Source organism: Solanum verrucosum, unplaced genomic scaffold (assembly GCF_900185275.1).
Source record: "Solanum verrucosum unplaced genomic scaffold, falcon-dt-bn FXZP01000280.1, whole genome shotgun sequence".
Classification (NCBI taxonomy): Eukaryota; Viridiplantae; Streptophyta; class Magnoliopsida; order Solanales; family Solanaceae; genus Solanum; species Solanum verrucosum.
Genome location: NW_026019982.1, coordinates 3,099,801 through 3,119,556, shown reverse-complemented (window position 1 = coordinate 3,119,556; position 19,756 = coordinate 3,099,801). Strand labels below are relative to the sequence as shown.

Sequence of the window (19,756 nt, the reverse complement as noted above, 5' to 3'; positions counted from 1 at the left end):
TTCTTTCTAATTTTAACAACTTTTAATTTCCTTTTTTAAATTGTTGTTCTTTGTATCATCCCACTTTTCTCTTTGGTTTTTCTAATCCTATTAGCTAGTAAATCCAGGATTAGTTTGATTGTTTCTAATCCTAGCAGCTTAGTAGATCATCAGTTAAGATTTTGTGTTAAAATGCATTGATTGAATATGTATAATCATTTATTCAGAACTTATTGGGTATTTGGATTGATTTCTTACCATAATTGAATATTTGGCTAGTCGTTTTTCTTCTAAGGAAAAATGTTTATGACTCTATAAATAGAAGTTTAATTTTTCTAATTTGACAATATTTACAATGTGTATTAGGGCTTTGAGAGTTTTGTGTAGGAGGAGAATTTGTGTGAGGTTATTTCTTTCGATGTTGTGTACTCTCTTTTATATAATGAATTGTTCAACTCCTCTCGTGAATGTAAGTCGATTGACTGAATCACGTAAAATATTTGTGTCTGTTTTGATATATTTCTCATTTGTTTTCTTACTCATGGTTTTCGAAGTTTATTTTGCTTGCTTCCATATGATGTTTGATTATTTCGGTCCTAATAGAACTCATTAAATCAGTTGCTTTTTCTTGGAATTTGATTTCTGATCATTTGACTACTAGTTTTTAATCTCAAAAGGTCACATTTCTTCATGATTTTGATTTTGATTTTCTTCAAAAAAAAATGTAACTTTATGAGATAATAATTAAATCTTCTTTTCAATTTATAAGGCACGGTCAAAATTTCAAGATTCAAAATTTTTAAACTTTGATCATGAAATTCGGACATGTAAGATTTTAATTTTTATTATATGAAATTTGAATATTTCAAAACTATGTAAAAAGTATTATAAATCACACTAACTAATAATTACAGATATTTAACAGAAAAAACTAATTAAAAAAATGGTTGGCTCTCGAAATTTCAACTTGCCACATAAATTAGAACAAAAAATATTAATTAAGTGATCATAAGAGAAATCAACTCACTATAAATGTTGGGCTACGTATTGGTCGGTTTATATCGGTTTTGAAGTTTATCAGTTTGACTTATTGGTTATTGATTTGTAGAGATGCTAAATCGTTATAGAGTCATTAAGCTATTGGCTTATCGGTTATTGATCGTTATCGATTTAACCGTTAAGTTTTTACACAAAAAAAATCATTGAAAATCACTTAGAAACAAGATGACAAACAAAATGAACCATGCACATGAGTTCACTAATTGCATCTTGCTCAAAAACAAACACTCTTACATTGTAGAATAACCAAGAGTTTGAGACAACCAGAAATAAAAGTAGAAAACTTAACTCTAAGTCAAGAATTTTATATACAAATTAGTATAAATATAATTATTTAATTTGCTATCGGGTTATCGGTTAACCCGTTAAGAACCGATAATTCAATAACAAAAAAAAAAATCAAACTATTATCAAAACCTCTAAACCAATAACTCATAAATCCATAACTTTTTTTAGTTAAAGTTATTGATTCCAATTCGATTTTGAATAGCCCTAATAAAATGTATAAATTCAAAATTTTGAATCCAACTATATTAGTAGTAAGTATATTTGTTTTCATTGATTAATGCATTAAAAGGGTGTTTGGATTGGGTTAAAAGTTGGTCAACCCTACTTTTTGGTCAATTTTTTACTTTTAGAAATGTTTGACAAGATCAAAAATGACTTAAAATAAGTCAAAAACACCAAAAGTTAGTTTTTTCCTACCTTTTTTAAAAGTTATTTAAGTTTGACTTTTTATATTTAACTCAAAAATTATATATTTTGCTTAAATCAATCCAAACAGGCAAAGTGAAGTCGGGATATAAAGTACCACATGGCTAAGTAGTAAAGGCCTTAACAATGACAATTTACTCTCCTTTTCTTTCAATAAAATACGTAGTTACTATTTATTGAAAAAAAAACAACTTATATTTCAATGTGTTTTTCTTTTGGTTATATTTTTTAATATTTTGTATAATGTTCATATGTCTATGAGACAATGCACAAGTTGGTAGGGTATTTTGAAAATCTCTTTCACATAAATGTCATTAAGTAGGGATGACAATGGGACACAGCAATACAACACAAGCAGGGCGGGGTAGTTTAGGAGTTTAATAAGGTGGGGGCAGGACACAGCCACAGAGGAGTGGACTAAGGAGTACTTAATCGACCAAAACAGAATAAGGAGAGTTAAAATACATTTTTAAAAAAAAGTATAAATAAGACAAGGTAGGATAGTAAGGCAACAAATAAACTGAAATTCAGAATTACATACTGATCGAATTTGCTATATTTTCTGGAATTTAAAAATAATTTTACAAACAAGCTATTTAATTAATCAACTCACAAATTCCTTGCAGCTTGCTTAATTGTTTAGGCCTCATTTGTTTGCACTTAATGAAGTTATGAATCTGAATGATTCAGATATTAGGTTATGCTTGCACCAGAAAAGCTTAAATATATGTATTCCTTTTTTTATTTTCCTAAATGAAAATGTGTGAATATGTGCACTTCTCAATAAAATTAATAACTTAACGTCAAATTATAGTAAGAGGCATTAAATATTTATAAACATGTACAAAAATATTATTAATTTAATTTAAATGTTTTATCAAATTGAGATTATTTACTTAAAATATTTTTTTTATCACATAATAATTTAATTTAATTTAAATTAATTTTTATATAAATCCCCAAATATAATTTTATTTGAATTATATATTTATTATGTTTATATAATTGTGAATTATATTCATTTAGATGCTAAAAAACAATCAATCTTAATCATTCAATATTCAAATTTAGAGACGATATTGTAATCATTCAGACGTAGATTCAGATTCAGTCGTCCGGAGTACTTCTTCCTCTTTTTATATACTCTATTAAGTATATTTATTAGTTATAAAAAACAACGTGCTTTCGTTAGTTTCTCAGTTATAATGTGATTTCTTTTCCTCTGAAACTTACTTTCATCCACTAATTTGGAGAATTTTCTTTTACACCTGACTCATTATTTTAGTAAAAATTTAACAAATGTTAAAGAACGGTAAATTTTGCCAAGAAACATTTTTAAAAGGGTAAAATCACTTTATTAACTCAAGCACAAACATAATTTGAGTTGTAGAAATTAAAGAGAAAAAGAAAAGCACTATTATAAACTTAAATCTATATATATAATAAAAAAAAACTAAACGAGGTGGAGCAAGACATAGCTAATAAAATGGGGCGGAATAAAACAGATTGAAAATTTTAAGGCCGAATCCATATGTGGCCCCTAAAGTTGGTATTAAGTTTCACTTAGACACCTCAAATGGGTGATGTTCATTTTTTAGATGCCTCATGTAGGGTCCCGTTGTATCATTTTGACACTTTTTGCTGACATGTCAAAGTGAGTTTGATACACTCAACAATAGAGCGTAAAAGACTCAATTTAGCTATTTGTTATTTTATTTTCTCTTCTTCTTCTCCATTTTTCAAGCTACCACCTCCCACCATTTTTTGAAGCTTAAACTCTTAATGGAGGTCAATTTTTTTATTCAAATTCGTTTTCAAGTCATTTTTCTTCTTCTTTATTGTATTACTTTTCTAAATCTATAATCACCTCCCTCCACCTTTTTTATCGAAAGAATGAATACTAATACTCATATTTCATATTTATTCTCTCTTTCTTTCTTCTTTCTTCCTCTCCCTCTTTTCTTTCCACAAAACAATACTAAAAAGAAAGAAAAAAAAGAGATTCGAAACAATTTAAAAAGTTGATAAAAAAAAATAAAAAAATTGTTAGGTGTAGTAGAGAAGACAACTACCTTCGGGGAGGGGGGTGGGGCGGTTAAATTGATTTGTTTAGAATAATATTTTTATGTTATTTACTAAATAGATTTAAAAATAATTTTTAACTGTAATCATTTAATTGGTTGCTTGCCACGTCATCAACGAATGTATTACACTCTCCTTCAACTTCTTGCTTATTGTCAAAATGACATAGCGAGACCCTACATAAATAAACATCACACAGTTGAGATGTGTAAGTGAAACTTGGTGCCAATTTTAGGGTGTCACCGATGGATTTAGGCCAATTTTTAAACATGGGTAAATGGAGCAGAACATGATGGGTTGAATTTGTAGTTGGACAACCCAACCTGCCCTGTCCTATTAATATCCGATTCCTATCGATGAATGATTAATTTTGTGATATTTATATGACTATGACATTTAATTTATTAAATGTATGATACTGATTTCTTGCAGTGGTAATAACAATTTATTTGAACTCTAAAAGGGGATTAGGATTCATCCATACAAAAAAAGTATTATCTCTTATCAATTGACAGTGATAGACGAATTGAAAGTCACGGTGAAGTACCATTAGAAACGACGAATTTATTAATGATAAATAAATTTATTTTGCGAATTCGTTTTATGATTAGTTCCAAATTATATCACATTTTTAGCTTCTCAATATTCAAACTATTTAATATTTGATCATGAGAAAAACTGCATATCTGCACGTATATTATCATTTTGTAAAGTTTAAGTTGATTCAATCCAGTTTAATTTAAGAGACTAGTAAAATTGACTTTAAAAATAAAATAAAAATGACACTTATTATGAAACTATTTTTTAAAAAACAAATATAAGTGCAATCAAGATGGAAGTTACGTTACTTAATTAAGTTACACCTATAGAATGCTCTATTTGTTCAAAATTCAAACACAAATCGATGAACTTTCATGTCATGCATGGACCCAAAGTAGATGGCGTTCACACTAAATACGTACTCATATCGGGATTTTTTTTATTGATTTCTCACTTGGTGTTTGATATTCATATTAAAATTTGATTTGATTTGGACTCGCGCCAAAAATTCACATTCATAGGTAAAATGCTTCCTAACAAAAATGACTTTGTACCTAAAGGGACTCGAACCTAATACCTCTGATTAAGGATAAATGAATAACGTTGTGGATTGAAAGGAAATTTCTTAACTTGACGTTTGTACGTACCAAAAATCTTTGCATATCCAAAATTTTATTTATTTTATTATTATAATTGTGTCATATTTATTGCAGCGTTTAATTACTTATGTCTATTATACCTGAATTGAATTATTGGAAATTGGGATGTAAACCGCCAATTACGTACGCAAAACTATCGTTCACCTCACCACTTAAAAAGGATAGAGTCAAGAGTTTTTTTTAAAGGAGTTATTTTATGAGTTGAAACTATCTGAAAATAAGCATATTTAGTTTCGTTAAAATATTTTACTAGAAATATCTAAAAAGTTATATCAAGTCCTAAAACCTGCCATAATTTTAAAAAATGAAAGACATAAAAATAGCAAAAAATATATTTCAAAAAGTTACACTAATTAAACTCAAAAATATAGATCCAAAATAACAGAAACCGGAAAAATTACATCTCATCAAGTGAGTTTCCTACTTTGACAAAAATTATACAAAAGTAGATATACTTAAGAATTTAATTTGAACATTCCCACAAGTAAAAGAGCATCCATTATTATTATTTTCCATATCGAAACATCACATCATTTCTATTATTATGACTTCCTAACATACGTGACTATGAAAAGAGTGTTTTTTTGTTTGCCACTAAACAATGTGGCCCAAAGAAAGAAAACTAAACAAATGGGATTGTTCTATCATTAATCAGGAATCTCAGGTTTAAATTTTAGATATAAATAAAATCATGTTGGGAATTCTAACTCCTCTTTTGAACAGAAGATTGATACTGAGGTTTGAACCCACAACACTACTGTGTGCCCTTTCTTATATATATATACAGATAATTTTTTAATACAAATGCAGCGTCTACGGAAAATTTAGTGAATGATCTAAATTTTTAATGGGAGTTTCAATACGAGCTCCGAACACAGATAAGAAGTAAAAAATAAAAAAATGCAATACGATAAAACGTAAGGCCTTGGGTTGCTGGCTGACAGTGCACAAAGTGGATGACCTTGTTGCACAACACTTGTACGCCGTCGGTGGTCAAATTTTGTGTCTCGTGAAAAATGATCTCTTATGAGTTTGGGCCCCTTACAAACTAAGTAATTTTTTTGTAAAATAATAATAATGTAATATATTAAAAATAAATATTCTACATATTAATCAGCTTGTTTGAATAGTCGTTACGTATTATTTTATTACGTAAACATATTGTTTATATGATGTCGTGAAAAATAAATCTAAACTTCATTTTTAATTGAGGATAGGATAAAATTAATACTTGATCGAGAGGGAAGAGTCATCGGATTATACCGATCATTATAGAACCTTCTAGAGATAGCGTCAGAGAATACTCTTTTATATTTAAATATATCAGGTATATTTTCACTTAATATGATTTAAATATTAAGAAATGATTCTTGGACATTAAATCTTGAAAATTTACCTTTTAAAACGATTTGAGTATACGTATTGTAGATCATCTGATGTTTACTCTAAATACTAAATTCTTATTTTTCGTAAGCTCATACAATTATTTATTTGCTAGCTCTTGTATTCATTAGATTATCCAAAATTATTTTCATCGAGGATACTTTTGGAATCAAATCGAAACAAGATAGAATTACTCAATATTACGAATTCGTTCATGTTATTTTTAACTTATTTGATCTTAATTATACCATTTCTTGCTTATTCATTTTGTTATCTCGATTGATTTAATTAACGTATCCTTTAAATTATGTATACATAGTCAATTATATCTTTTGGGGGTAAATTTATTGTGCTTTCATATTTAATTTTTTTTTTTTTTACTAAATCGTGATAAGTAGATGCAGACTTAAGATTCAAAGACAATAAAGATACACCACCAAATACATATGTATATGAGTGAAAGCAATATATAGGCTGGCGCATGTGCCCCATTGAGAACGTCACACCTTTGTGTAAAGTGAAGTTCAAAACTATCACTCCACAAAGCAAATTTTACGTAGTATAATCATTTAATTTATATTTACACGTTAGATTATTTGTTTTGTATTTTTATATTTGATAAAATTATATATCATAGGAATGGACATTAGATAACATAAATTAATGGATAAACACATAGCCAAACACACATTACGTGGATCCGCCACTTATGATAAGGTCGTGATAATTGATAAGTCGACAATGTGATAAGACGAATCTCTAATTTCTAAAGGGTCCCAAACCAGAAGGGCAAGAAAAGAATATACTCTTCACCGCATCGCATAAAGAAATTGGCCTTTTGCTGGTCCTTTCCACATACTCTAACATGGTATATACGATTTTGTAATCAAAATAAATGCATTAGGTATGATAATTATTGGTCCAGGGTGGGGCGAGGCGAGGCGGGTCTGGATTTTGACGTTCCACCAATTTAATAATTGGTTGACTCGTCTCACTCTATCATGTTTAGTCTATTTTTTTATTTTGTTATATTCATTTATTTCTTCTTCTTTTAAAAAAGTGATTAACTTAGTATATATGATTTGCATTGTATGCTACGACGTTAAATGTAATTGTCGATAAGCTAAATGGTTACAAACTTACACAATTTCATTTTATTTATACTAAATACTAAAAGTCGATTTTCTTTTTTTCTATCATATTTATTGAACGATTGTGTTACTCGTAAATATTACACGCGATATGTGTAAAAAGTTAAAAAGTGAATTAAACCATCATCTCCCACCTTATGATTTTTTTTCTCGATATATAATATGAAATAAACAGTTAGAACCATTGTGAATATACTTTGAATCTTTACAACGTTAATGAACAAATTTATTAGCCTACAAACCAAAATCCAACGTGTTTTGCCCCACTAAAGTATTTCGAAAGATATTTTATGTTCCGTCCTATTTGATCTATTTAAAAGCTCTCCTGCCCTACTCCATTTAAAGTTTGCCCTGTCCCGCCTCGCTCAATTATCTTCCCTCTAAAGTATAATATTCTGCATGGCCAATATATCGAATTGGAAATTATATAAAATGAACACAATCTCCTAGCTTTACACTGTAGTATATACTATTTATACGAAGGTATTTGACTGACAAAGAGTTAAAATATCTTTTTTTTTAAAAATAAATAAATTAAAATTCGTGATATAAAATGAGTCAGTAGACACTTATGTAATTGTAAATTATCGTTCACTAAATATAAAAATATGTTATTATTTTAAAAAACAACTGAAAATGAAAGAGTATTATAAATTAATATAGACGGTAGGAAAGTACACATTTGCCCACTCTTAACAAAAACAAAAAAAAAGTTATCAGCATTTTCCTTTAAACTTTAATTTAAGAGAGAGGATAAATACAAATAACCCCAATGATTAGTCACTTAATCCTTTTCAATTAGCTAGCATGATGATATTGCGTGTAAATAAATATTCCAAATAATTTGTCACGTCAATTGTCAATTTTGTTTCTGAAAATGAACAGACAGGGGGGATGTACGTTGCTGGTTGATAACATGGTATGTATTGGAATTATTTGTGTGGTAGATTTAGATGAGGTTGAAGTTCATATATGACCATTTCTTAAATTTGCTAAAAATAATAAATTTATTTAAATATCAAAATTATGACGTGTTTTAATTGTACATCTGACTATAAAATAAAGTATCATAGATATTTATGGCATGTGTTTTGAAAGTTTTTATGTATGTTCATAAGATTCTGCTACATAGATAAGTTAGTTGTATAAAATATATCTTTTTCGAAACAAATTTGAGATTTCTTAAACATAGTAAGTGCACCATTAAAAAATAGGATGAGTAAATACAGAAGTGGGAATTGATTTACTATTCATTCATCTAGGTAAATAACTTAAAGATTAAACTAAGTGGAATAATATTATATCAAGTTTAGAATATATGTACTTGAAAATCAATACCACTATAATAAAAATAATTTTTATCGGCAATAAATAGATTAATTAATAAAGAGTGCTTAAGTCTTTACCGGTATTAGTTAAGTGCCATTAGATCCAGTGTCGCTAAAGACTTTAGAAACATATACAAAGAGTGTTAATTGTCACTAAAAATACATATTTAGTGACAATTAAGCTATTGTAGTTAGTTAATTGCCGGTAAAAATCATTTTTGATCGGTGTATCTAATTCTGCTAAGAGATTATGAAGGTTACGTGAATTATAATTTACCTTATAAATTTGTCTTTATCTCCTTCTTTAATTATATATATAATCAATATCAACATGTTTGAAATTTTACCACTGAAATTAATACATATAATTAAAGAATATTAACACATTTTTAAGTAATTAATTTAATAGCATGATAAATATTTAAAACCATGTATAAAAAAAATTCAAAACTTTGAACCAAAAGTATTTAAATAGAGATACATCATATACATCATATGATTCAAGTACTTAATCCAAACATATTATAATTTAGAGTATATCTACTAGAATTTATCAATAAATTTACAAAAATTAAAATTATCAATATGTTCTGCCAAAAAAATAATCTAGAAGGTGATGGTAAGAATAGATAGCATCAATTATGAAGCTTTGATCAACTAACATGTAGTCAAATACTTTATACATAATATATGGAAGGATAAAGAATAATGATAATAAAAATAAGGTGTTATATCTCATTGGGATTTGCAATATTCAAAAAGAATATATATTGGCTCGTCCATTGATGTGTGAGTCCAATTGGCACTTCAATTCAATATATCTTGTTGCCGTTTAGCAATTCGAGAAAAATCATTTATTTTTAGCATAGATTTGACTCACTTTTCTACCCCTCGGTCATATATTAGTTGATCACTATACTAAAAATTATTGTCTCATGTTAGTTGATCGTTTTGATAAAAGAAAACATTAATTGTTGTTTTCTCATATTATCCTTGCTATTAATTCTTTTTGAAAATAGTCACACTTGTTTGTAAAGTTATTATAAATACACATAATTTTACAAAATTTACCAATCCAATAAATCAACAATATGGGTAAGTAGCTATTCTTTAATAAAATTATTTTTTAGGGTAAATTTATAATACTTGACATCTATTGACTTTTTATTAATAATAAAGTAAAAATTCTCAATAAGAATAAGAACAAATCAGGAGAACTAGACCTTAACTTATCGATCCTAGCTAGTATGGTATCAAAATCTCTGCTAACTCACAAGCATGCATGAAGAAAATAAAATCAAGAGAGAAGTACTTATTCTATTATTATTATTATTATTATTATTATTATTATTATTATTGAATTTATAATACACAATATATCTCATATAACCAACACGGATGATGCATAAATAATACAAGAATATAAACGCCAAGAAGAAAGTAGAGTTATCAACATCAAAAAAAAAAAGTAAGAAAATTCTTTTATCTAAATTAACATGTCGAATTTTTCATTTGTCTTCTTCTTTTTTATATTTGTCTAACAATACTTGATAATTCATTTGAATTTATTGATTCTTGTTAAAATAATGAATGACATATGATTTTACTTTTAGTCCCACCGATATAGGACTATATGTGTACTAAAACAAACTCTTCGATCACCTAACCATCCCAATTATTTTTTCTTCCATACTTCTTTTGCTATCACATTGTTACTTGTTACTGTTAATAGATGTAAGAAAAAATAATTTTTCAATATTAGAACTCATCAATGTATCAAGAAGCTCCTTGTCACTTATGTAATTTTAAAAAAATAATAGAACCTATCAAAATCAATTATCATTTAAGACGTAATGGAGATGAAGCACTGAGAATGTCACTACCCTTACGCACAAAAACTACTGCTTTGGGACTTAATTTGCTAGACATGAGGAGATGTAACATGTTCATTTGTTTCTATCGTGCATGTCATCTAGATGTGATCAGTTAGGTTGAATTTGACGAGTCAATTTTATTGGACTGAAATTAATTGGATTGATTTAAGCTAAAAATACGACTCAAAACTCAATTTATCTAACTTGTGAAGTTTGGTTATAAATCTAAGTTATAAGTATATCCAAACAAACTGATCTTACCTTATTTGTTTTTTCTTTTCTTTATAATTGATGTGTTTACATTTTCAAAAATAATTAATTTTATTTTAAAAATAATAAATTAAATTATAAAATTATGATAAATAATTTGAGATAAAATAAGTAAAGAACCTATAAAAGAAGAATTTCGTAGACAACGCATGTGATGATAAGGTACAAGCTAGAAAGTGACAAAAACAACGAAAGTCCTCGTAGGGCTCACATATTGAAAATGTTTAAATAGGATATGAACGGAATAAAGCAAAAGTTGAAGGGTTGTTTTGTCCAAACACACGAAGTACAAACACTACACCGTCAAGTGCAATTACCTTAAAGCACAAAGTCTATGAACTATCAAAATCACGATGTTAGCAGGCATGACAACGAAGAGGTGTTTTGTTACTTGTGTTATAAACTAGTGGAATATTATCTGTGTTACGCACGGCCCAACATCTTAGTCAATAGGATATATTATGTTAGGGAGTTCATGTTTGTTACAGTACTATGATGGATTTTCTATTATTTTGTTCGTTCAATTATCAAGAAATGATAAGTGCTTTTACGAAAAATTATCATACAATTTTTTCTTAATTGGAACAGTTATTTTCAACTGTCAATTATAAAAAAATAATGGAGGCATCTACATCACTAAAGGCATATGTATGTAAGTTGAAGTTGGTTTTAATTCAACACTAAGAATGACAATATTAATGTTGAATATTTATTTTATAGTTTTATGGGAGTATTTAGGGGTGTGCACTATTTGGATTAAACCGAATAATCAAACCAAATCAAATCGGATTTTTATTTGGATTGATTTTTTGGTTTTTCGAATTAGTTTTGGATTAATAAATTACTTTGTTTGGTTTTTTTGGTTTGATTTTGAATTTTAAAAAATAAAAACCGAAAAACCGAAAATATCGATATATATATATATATATATATAATGTTTAGGTTTAGAATTAAGTTGGAGTCAACCACTTTTGTCCCTTTTTGGTTATTGCCTTTCATGATGATTATGTTTATATTTATGTTTGAACATCTATAATAGGTATACTTATATGGATTGTGTTTTAAGTTTACTTATGATTTATATGTAGAAAGTATATTTAAGAGATTCAATACTATTACTTTGGTTATGTTATTAATTATTGACATAACCGAATAATCAAACCAAAAAAAGCCGAACCGAATAGAGAAAAATCAAACCAAACCAAATTTATTTTGGATCGAATTGGGTTACACTTTTACAAAATCAAAAAACCAAAAAATCTAAACCGAATAGTGCAAAACCAAACCGAATGCACACCCTAGGTATTAGTTTAGATATTTAAAATATATAATTTAATTTTTTCTTAATATTTAATCATGTAATTAGTGCTTATTAGATTTATTTTAGCATGATTTAGTACTTTTAAATTATGATAATTTTCATTATATATGACTTATTAATTTGTAATATTTATTTTATACGACTTCATTATTATTTTTTGTTGAATATTTTAGTGTCATCACTCATCTCATAGTTTGTGTTATTTTTTCTTAAGAAACAACTTAGATAGTTGTATTTTGGTTGGACTAAAGAAATATTCGGAGCACAAGTTAATTATATGTTTGTATGAATATTTTATCGGAAATTTATTAGTTTATTTTGATTTATAAATTTATAAATTCAATACAAATGATTTGGTTTGATATTTGAAAAAGACGAACCGACGCGAGGTTGAAAAACTCGAAAATACTTGAGTTTTATTAGTTTGATTTGGTTTATAAATTGAAAAATTTGACACAAATAATTTGGTTTAATATTTAAAAAAATTGAACTAATCCGATTATGTACACCCCTACATATATATGTATATATTAACTTTTTTTGAAAGTGTATATTTTTCCAAAGTTAACAAATACACGGACACTTCAAATATACTAATGTGAATCCGCTTCTATTTATAGTTATCTACACAAATTATTTTTGAATACTTTATTAAGTTGGACGATTATTTGAATTTTCTATCAAGCATTGCTACTATATATAGACTATAGTATTAATGTGACATATAAAAATGGAGCTATACATGCCACATCATCTAGATAAGTTTTGCCACCCTCAATTTTTGTTCCTCACTTCTTGTAAATTGTATAAATAAAATAACTATGAAAAGAGTGAAATGGGAGATAGGCAATTTTGAAACTTTAGCAATTGTTTAAGGAGAAATTATTAGAAATTAAAGGATATAATATATTTATATCTTATGAAGAAGTACGTATTAAACTAATTTAACAACCTTATAAGTTTAATCAAACACCCCACGAACTACATAAACAATTGTATCGTTACAAACTTACAATAAAATCTAATCGAAACAAAGAAAATCGACTATGTTATTATTCATATCCATTTTTCTCTTTTGCTCAGGTGATAAATATAAAATAAGTTTTCACGTATTTTTTAACTTATAATTATAATGGTTTAATTTAACTATCATGAGGCAACTAATTGGAATTTTAAATTGTGTAAAGATGAGTTTTTTATACTTTCGGAAGATTACCTTGAATTTGTATCTTAAACTCTTTATAGCAGTGTATAATGGCAATAAGGCAAAAAAAATATGGGAAATTACATGGTTATGCAAACATATACTGGTTAATTAGTCATCATAGTTATAGTTTTAGTTAATTACCAATCACGATCAACATTCAGTGATAATTACGTGGGCTGGAGTTTCGAGTTTGTATAATTTGCACATTTGTATAATATAATTTGTGCAACTGTTTAAAGTTCAGATGTTTGTGTTTGTATAAATTCGTTATTTTGAGTTTATACAAAAATAGCTCAATTATACAAACGTACTCGCGAATTATACAAACTTACCTGCGAATTATACAAATGAGACAACTTAAACTGTAGCTACAACCAGTAAATATTCAAACTATAGCTATGAAGCATACTTAAGCTTATTATAGTGGCTATTTGCGAAAATATGCAAATAGAAAATTCCAAAATATATTGTACGTCTTAATGGGATGTTTGACCAATCTTGGGCTGGGCTGGGAAAGAGGAAGTTATGTTATTGGTTTATTTTGTCATGGGCTGGGTTAACCAACTTTTGGTCTACAGAGATGTTATTGGGCTCAATTGTTGTAGGGCCCAATTTCTGTTGAGGCCCAGTCTCTGAAGGTGGACAGATGGATATGGGCCTTTTTTCTGGCCCAAAAAAATACTTCCGAGTCTGCCCCGTTGAAGGCCCAGATTTCTCTTTCAATTCAATGCTTTGAGCTTCATCTCGAGGTTGGACCACTATTTCCTCCCTACTAAAATGAAGAGTATAAAATATTTATATTTTTTTTAAAAAAAAACGTTACAGACACAATAAATTTGCATGAAAGTTGCTCGAATGATAAACATTCATATTAAGGTTGCGAGTTCAAGTTATCAAGAAGCAAAAAGGATGAGAGCTCTTATATATGGAACGGTGAAGAAAAAAGGAAACAATCACAACGCAAAACACATTCGACATGAAGGTATATTATATTATATATTTAAAATTAATTTTTTTTATTTGTATATATAGTAGATGTTGAAATTTTTTTCTCACCCTTTGATATCTACCATTAATAGTGAATAATACTTCCTCCATTTACATTTACTTGTCACCTTTAAAATATAAAAAAAATATTTTTTCTTTATTTTATTCTTAATATTAATTACTTATTTTGTAAATTATATTTTCAAATATAATATTAAGCATCAACTAATATAGATATAATAATAAAATAATCATATCAATCATTATTTTTAATGAGAGTATAAAGTTCAAAATAGATAAATTAAAAAAAAAGTAATATAACTATCAGAAATCAGAATGTAAAGATTCTGAAATGACTTGATATTCACCGTGTTTATCGTTCAAATAATAAGACTATTCAATTTCATGCAAGCTACTCGAACCTCTTAAAGTACACAAACCAAAAGGGACGGAGTTACAAGCTTGTTTACGAGTTCAATAGAATTTAATTATCTTGACTTAAATTAGTATAAAGTTTATATTCTCGTTTAAAAATTATTTATTTAATATCTATAAAAAATATATTTAAAATCTGGTAAATTATATTTTTTTTAAAGATTAAATTTTCTAAAACTCAAAATCTTAACTTCATCTCTATACTTTCTATATTCGTTTTTACTTGTTTAATTTGAACTTTGCATACTCTTTAAAAAATAATTGATATAAGTATTTTATTACAATACTTATACTAAATATATATTAAAACCTTAGTTCTTGAAAATAATTTGAGGACTAAGTAATTAATGGATTCTTTATGATTTTTTTTTTTTTCTATTTATATGTTATTTATATGTTAAAAGTGAACGGAAGGTGTACTTCCTCTTTACTATACGAAAAATAAATGTTCATTTTTACTTGTCAAACTTATAAGGAATCTAGAGATAAATTTATCATTTAATTTCTTATTTACCTTTGTTATTAACTATGAAATTTTTCAACGTATTTTTCAAAACATTAAGGAATACTTCAGGTCAATATGAGATAAGTAAAAATAGACGAAAATATTCATTGGAGGGAAAAAGTTTGAAGAATTTTACTGGCTCTTGGAGTATCTTGATTTCCAATATTTTTCAATCTCATCAGCATTTCTTCCTGGGATTCTTCCAGCAATTAATGACCACCTAATTAAAATTATACCAAGACAATTTTATATTAACCTCAAATTAATGCATAAAATTCAAGATTTTTTAAAAAAAAATTAACGTACCTCTCTCTAACCAAGCTGAACATTTTTGCATTGAGCATTTCTTCATCTTCTGAAAATTCAAGTTTAGAGGTTTCTTCGTTGGTGGTCTCTAATGCAACAACTCGGGTCGAATCTACAGTGAATTCACGTGAACTCAATAGCTTTTATTTAGACATTATAAATATATTAAGAAAATCATTAAAAATAATTTGAATATTTGATTGTGAACTTAGTATGTAATATATTAACTTGATGTATAGGAACATATAAACTTTAAATTTTGAATTTCATCATTACTACCGTATTATGAAGAAAACAAAATGATTCGTAAAAAACATGTATTTTGGAAGTAGCCAAAAGGAAATATATTTGTTTACTTGTGGCATTATTAGAGTATATGGTTAGATGCAGAGAATCATATCATAATGTTCTCCAAATTCCTTGAAGGAATATATTTACAAGCACATAGAAAATATCCCTTGTGATCCGTTCGTTTTTATTCGTTACTTTTTAACATATAAAGAAAAGACAAAAATTTCTTTTCATGTTTACCCTTAACGCATTAGTTATTTATTTCTCAAATCTTCTTTCAAGATATAATATCAAACATCAGTTAATATGTACTGTAGGACCCTCATATCAAATATTTTTTTGGTAAGGAGCGTGCTATGTCCAAAATAAACCAGTAAAAGTAAACGAAATGAATAATTAAAAGCTCTTGCTATAAAAATAAAATTGAATAGTTAATTACCAGGTGAGATCACTGAGGCATTATCTGATGTGCTTGATCTATCCCAATCTGCCATCATCAAGATAGATAAAACTTTAATTAAATGAATTGGAGGACTAATTAAGGAAGAGAATATATGGAGAACAAAGATTGAATGTGTATATATATAAATTGAAAAATTTATTATTACTATATGATAAAAAAAAGTATCTAAAAAGAAGGGGTGGCTCTGATTTGAGTGAATAAAATAAAAAAAAGACAAACATAAGAAGAATGGTAGATGACAGTGAAGTGTGTGATGGTCCAATAAATTGAGGTAGGTGGATACTCAAATATCGACTGGTTAGTTGGAAATTATTTGCCAACATTTTCACCAAACAACGAAGTGTTACTTCTCCTTAGTATTAGAATTATTTTTATTTTAATTATGAATTGCGCTATACAAATACTTCTTTCATCTTAAATTAGTATGTCATGTTTTATTTTTCGAGAGTGAAACTATGAAATTTTGATCAATCTGATTTTGAAGTATTTTTTCATCACAGTTTCAAGTATCTTGAATTTATTATCAAGGAAAATGGAGATATTGACGATGATATTACACATCGTATTGGTGCATGTGAATAAAGTAGAAGATTGCATCTGGAGTCTTGTGTGATAAAAATGTACCATTGAAATTTAGAGGTAAGTTTCTATAGGGTGGTAGATAGACAAATTTTGTTGTAAGAGGCAGAGTGTTGGCTAGCCATGTTCAGAAGATGCATGTCGAGTTAATGAGAATGTTGAGGTGATGAGAATATTCGGAATAAGATGGGAGTGACTCCGTGGTGGACAAGATGATAGAAACGAGATTAAAATGATTTGGACATGTGAAGAGGAGATGCGCAGACGCCTCAGTGAGGAGGTGCAAGAAGTTAGTTATGGTATGTACGAGGAGAGGTAGAAGTAGGCCACATAAGTAGTGGGTGAGGTGATTAATTCAACAAGACATTGCATACTTCAAGTTACCGAGGACATGACCTTAGATTGGTGTAGGAGGGTGTAGAGGATGGCTATTAGGGTAGAAAGTTAGTAAACAGTGAAGTATTGTCTTACTTTCCGAGGGTGTAGGCTTATTGGTGTTTGTCATTGCAATGTTCTTGCTTTTGATCATATCTATTATCTTCACTTGTTTATTATGTTTCAATTATCTCACTATTTTGATGTTCTTGTTCCTTTCTTGTAGGATTTGCACTGCTTTCCTTGTTAGTTGCTATGTTTTTGTATTCTTTGTACTATGATTTATACTTTAGCGGAGGATCTTTCGGAAATAACTTCTCTATCTCCACGAGTAGTGGATAAGGATTGTGTACACTATATCCTCCCTATATCCCAGTTATAAGATTTTACTGAATATATTGTTGTCTTTGTTGAGATGAGAAAAATTATACTATAATACTTTATATATATTTAAATTCTAAACTACAAAATTGATTCAATCTAATTTAAATTTAAAAATTAGTCAAATTAATTTTTGAAAAGTGAATATGACAACTGATATGAAACGGAGGGGTGGAATACTAGTTATTGGACGTACATATGCCCTTTGTTTAAGGGAATTCATCTTGGCTTTATTAGTGTTAAATCTCGTTTGTGAACCTTTAAAAATTTGTACTAGAGAAGCTCATTATTCTTGATTTGCTTTCCTCATTAAAATTGTCTATACACTTCAACATAATTGGACACGATGGATTTTACAAAGGTATACATTTCGTCATGTTTTTTTTTTTACGATAAAAAAAGATAGATTGGTGTACTAAGTTTTTATTATATGTGATATTCAGGAAAAAGTCGTACACAGGAGATTATTGTAGATAATCTTACACTATATTTTTACGAGTTGTTATTTACAGTCAAATCTATAACGTAACCTCCTAGTATTGATTTATGGCTGGTATTAAACTATTAATACGATCCTTGTGTGAATTCTATAGATATATTTATTTCACTGTGTAGACATTGAAATTTTGCGTACTGTACAAGATGTGTTCAATTTGAATTGGGACTCTGGAAGATGTGTTCAATTTCAATTAGAATTCTTGGAGGCTACTCAACCCTAAACCCTAGTTTATGCATATATAAAGGGTACTAAATTCAGACATACCAAAATATCTCATAAACTCTTGGTTAATTTTAAAGATCAAGATCTCGAATATTCCGCAAATTGATGGAGTATTCATATAGAGGTCAAATCTAAATCATTCTAGTTCGAGAAATACGCCACTAACGGCCCTCGAATCATGGATAAATCTTAAGAGAGTAGAATTGTTTTATTTAAAAGTATTTATAGAAGAAAAATGACTGAGTTTTTGAAAAAAATCGATTAAACTTATGGTTTAAGAGAAATCGAATTTCCAAAAAGATTAGAGTCGCCACTTAATTTTTAGTAAAAAATCAAGAAAAAACTGTAAGGTTTTCAAAAGATTTAAACAGATAAAATCAATTGAAAGTAAAAGGGTTCGAAGTTCAATGTACATTCCGAGAAGGTGTTAGGCCCTCGGAATGCCCGCTAACTCGCGGTTGAACGGCGATTTGACCAAAACTGATTTTGACTAATTTTGAAATTTTAACTAAGTAAAAGAAAATCATTTATATAACTAATTTTTGAAATTTTTAACTAAATAAAAGAACTCATTTATTTTAACTTATTTTTAAAAAAAATTTATTAAGTAAAAAAAACTCATTTATTTTTTTATCTAATTATTTATTTATTTATTATTTTATATTATTAATTATTTTTAAGGGGAAATAAACTAAGAGAGATCATTCTAAAGGGAATAATTTAAAAGTTGCAAGTCAAGCTAAAAGAACATAAGTAAAACTAAGTGATAAGTTAAAATATATATATATATATATATATTTAAATGAAGGATAAGAAACTAAGAAATGACTTCTCTTGGGGAGTTTAATTAAATAAAAAAAACCAAAATCAAATAAAAGGGTTAGAGAGTTATACAAATGAATAAATAATAATAAAGAGGATGGTAAAAAATAAAAATATAAACTTGGACTCTTGTCCAACAAAACTTTCCTCCTCCTGTCCTAAATTTTTTTTGTCATAACTGGGCTTGGCCCATTTAGATTAAATCTGGTGTTATTCATTGAGCCTTTGGGCCCATTTTCATCCCTGTATCAGCAATATACATTTCTACATATCACTGTATATCAATAGTTTTTCCCGTATATCAGGTGTATACCATGTGTATAC

General features: G+C 27.6%; 1 protein-coding gene across 1 annotated transcript; it reads right to left on the bottom strand.

The window, feature by feature from the left end:
* Positions 1–14,095: 14,095 nt before the first annotated feature.
* Positions 14,096–16,662, bottom strand: LOC125817545 (transcription factor MYB90-like). The gene is made up of 4 exons (XM_049497090.1): positions 16,531–16,662; positions 15,801–15,912; positions 15,631–15,714; positions 14,096–14,336 (listed from the first exon to the last, which is right to left on the bottom strand). Exons 1-4 carry the CDS (start codon positions 16,586–16,588, stop codon positions 14,096–14,098), a joined length of 495 nt encoding a protein of 164 aa, XP_049353047.1. The 5' UTR covers positions 16,589–16,662.
* Positions 16,663–19,756: the final 3,094 nt, after the last annotated feature.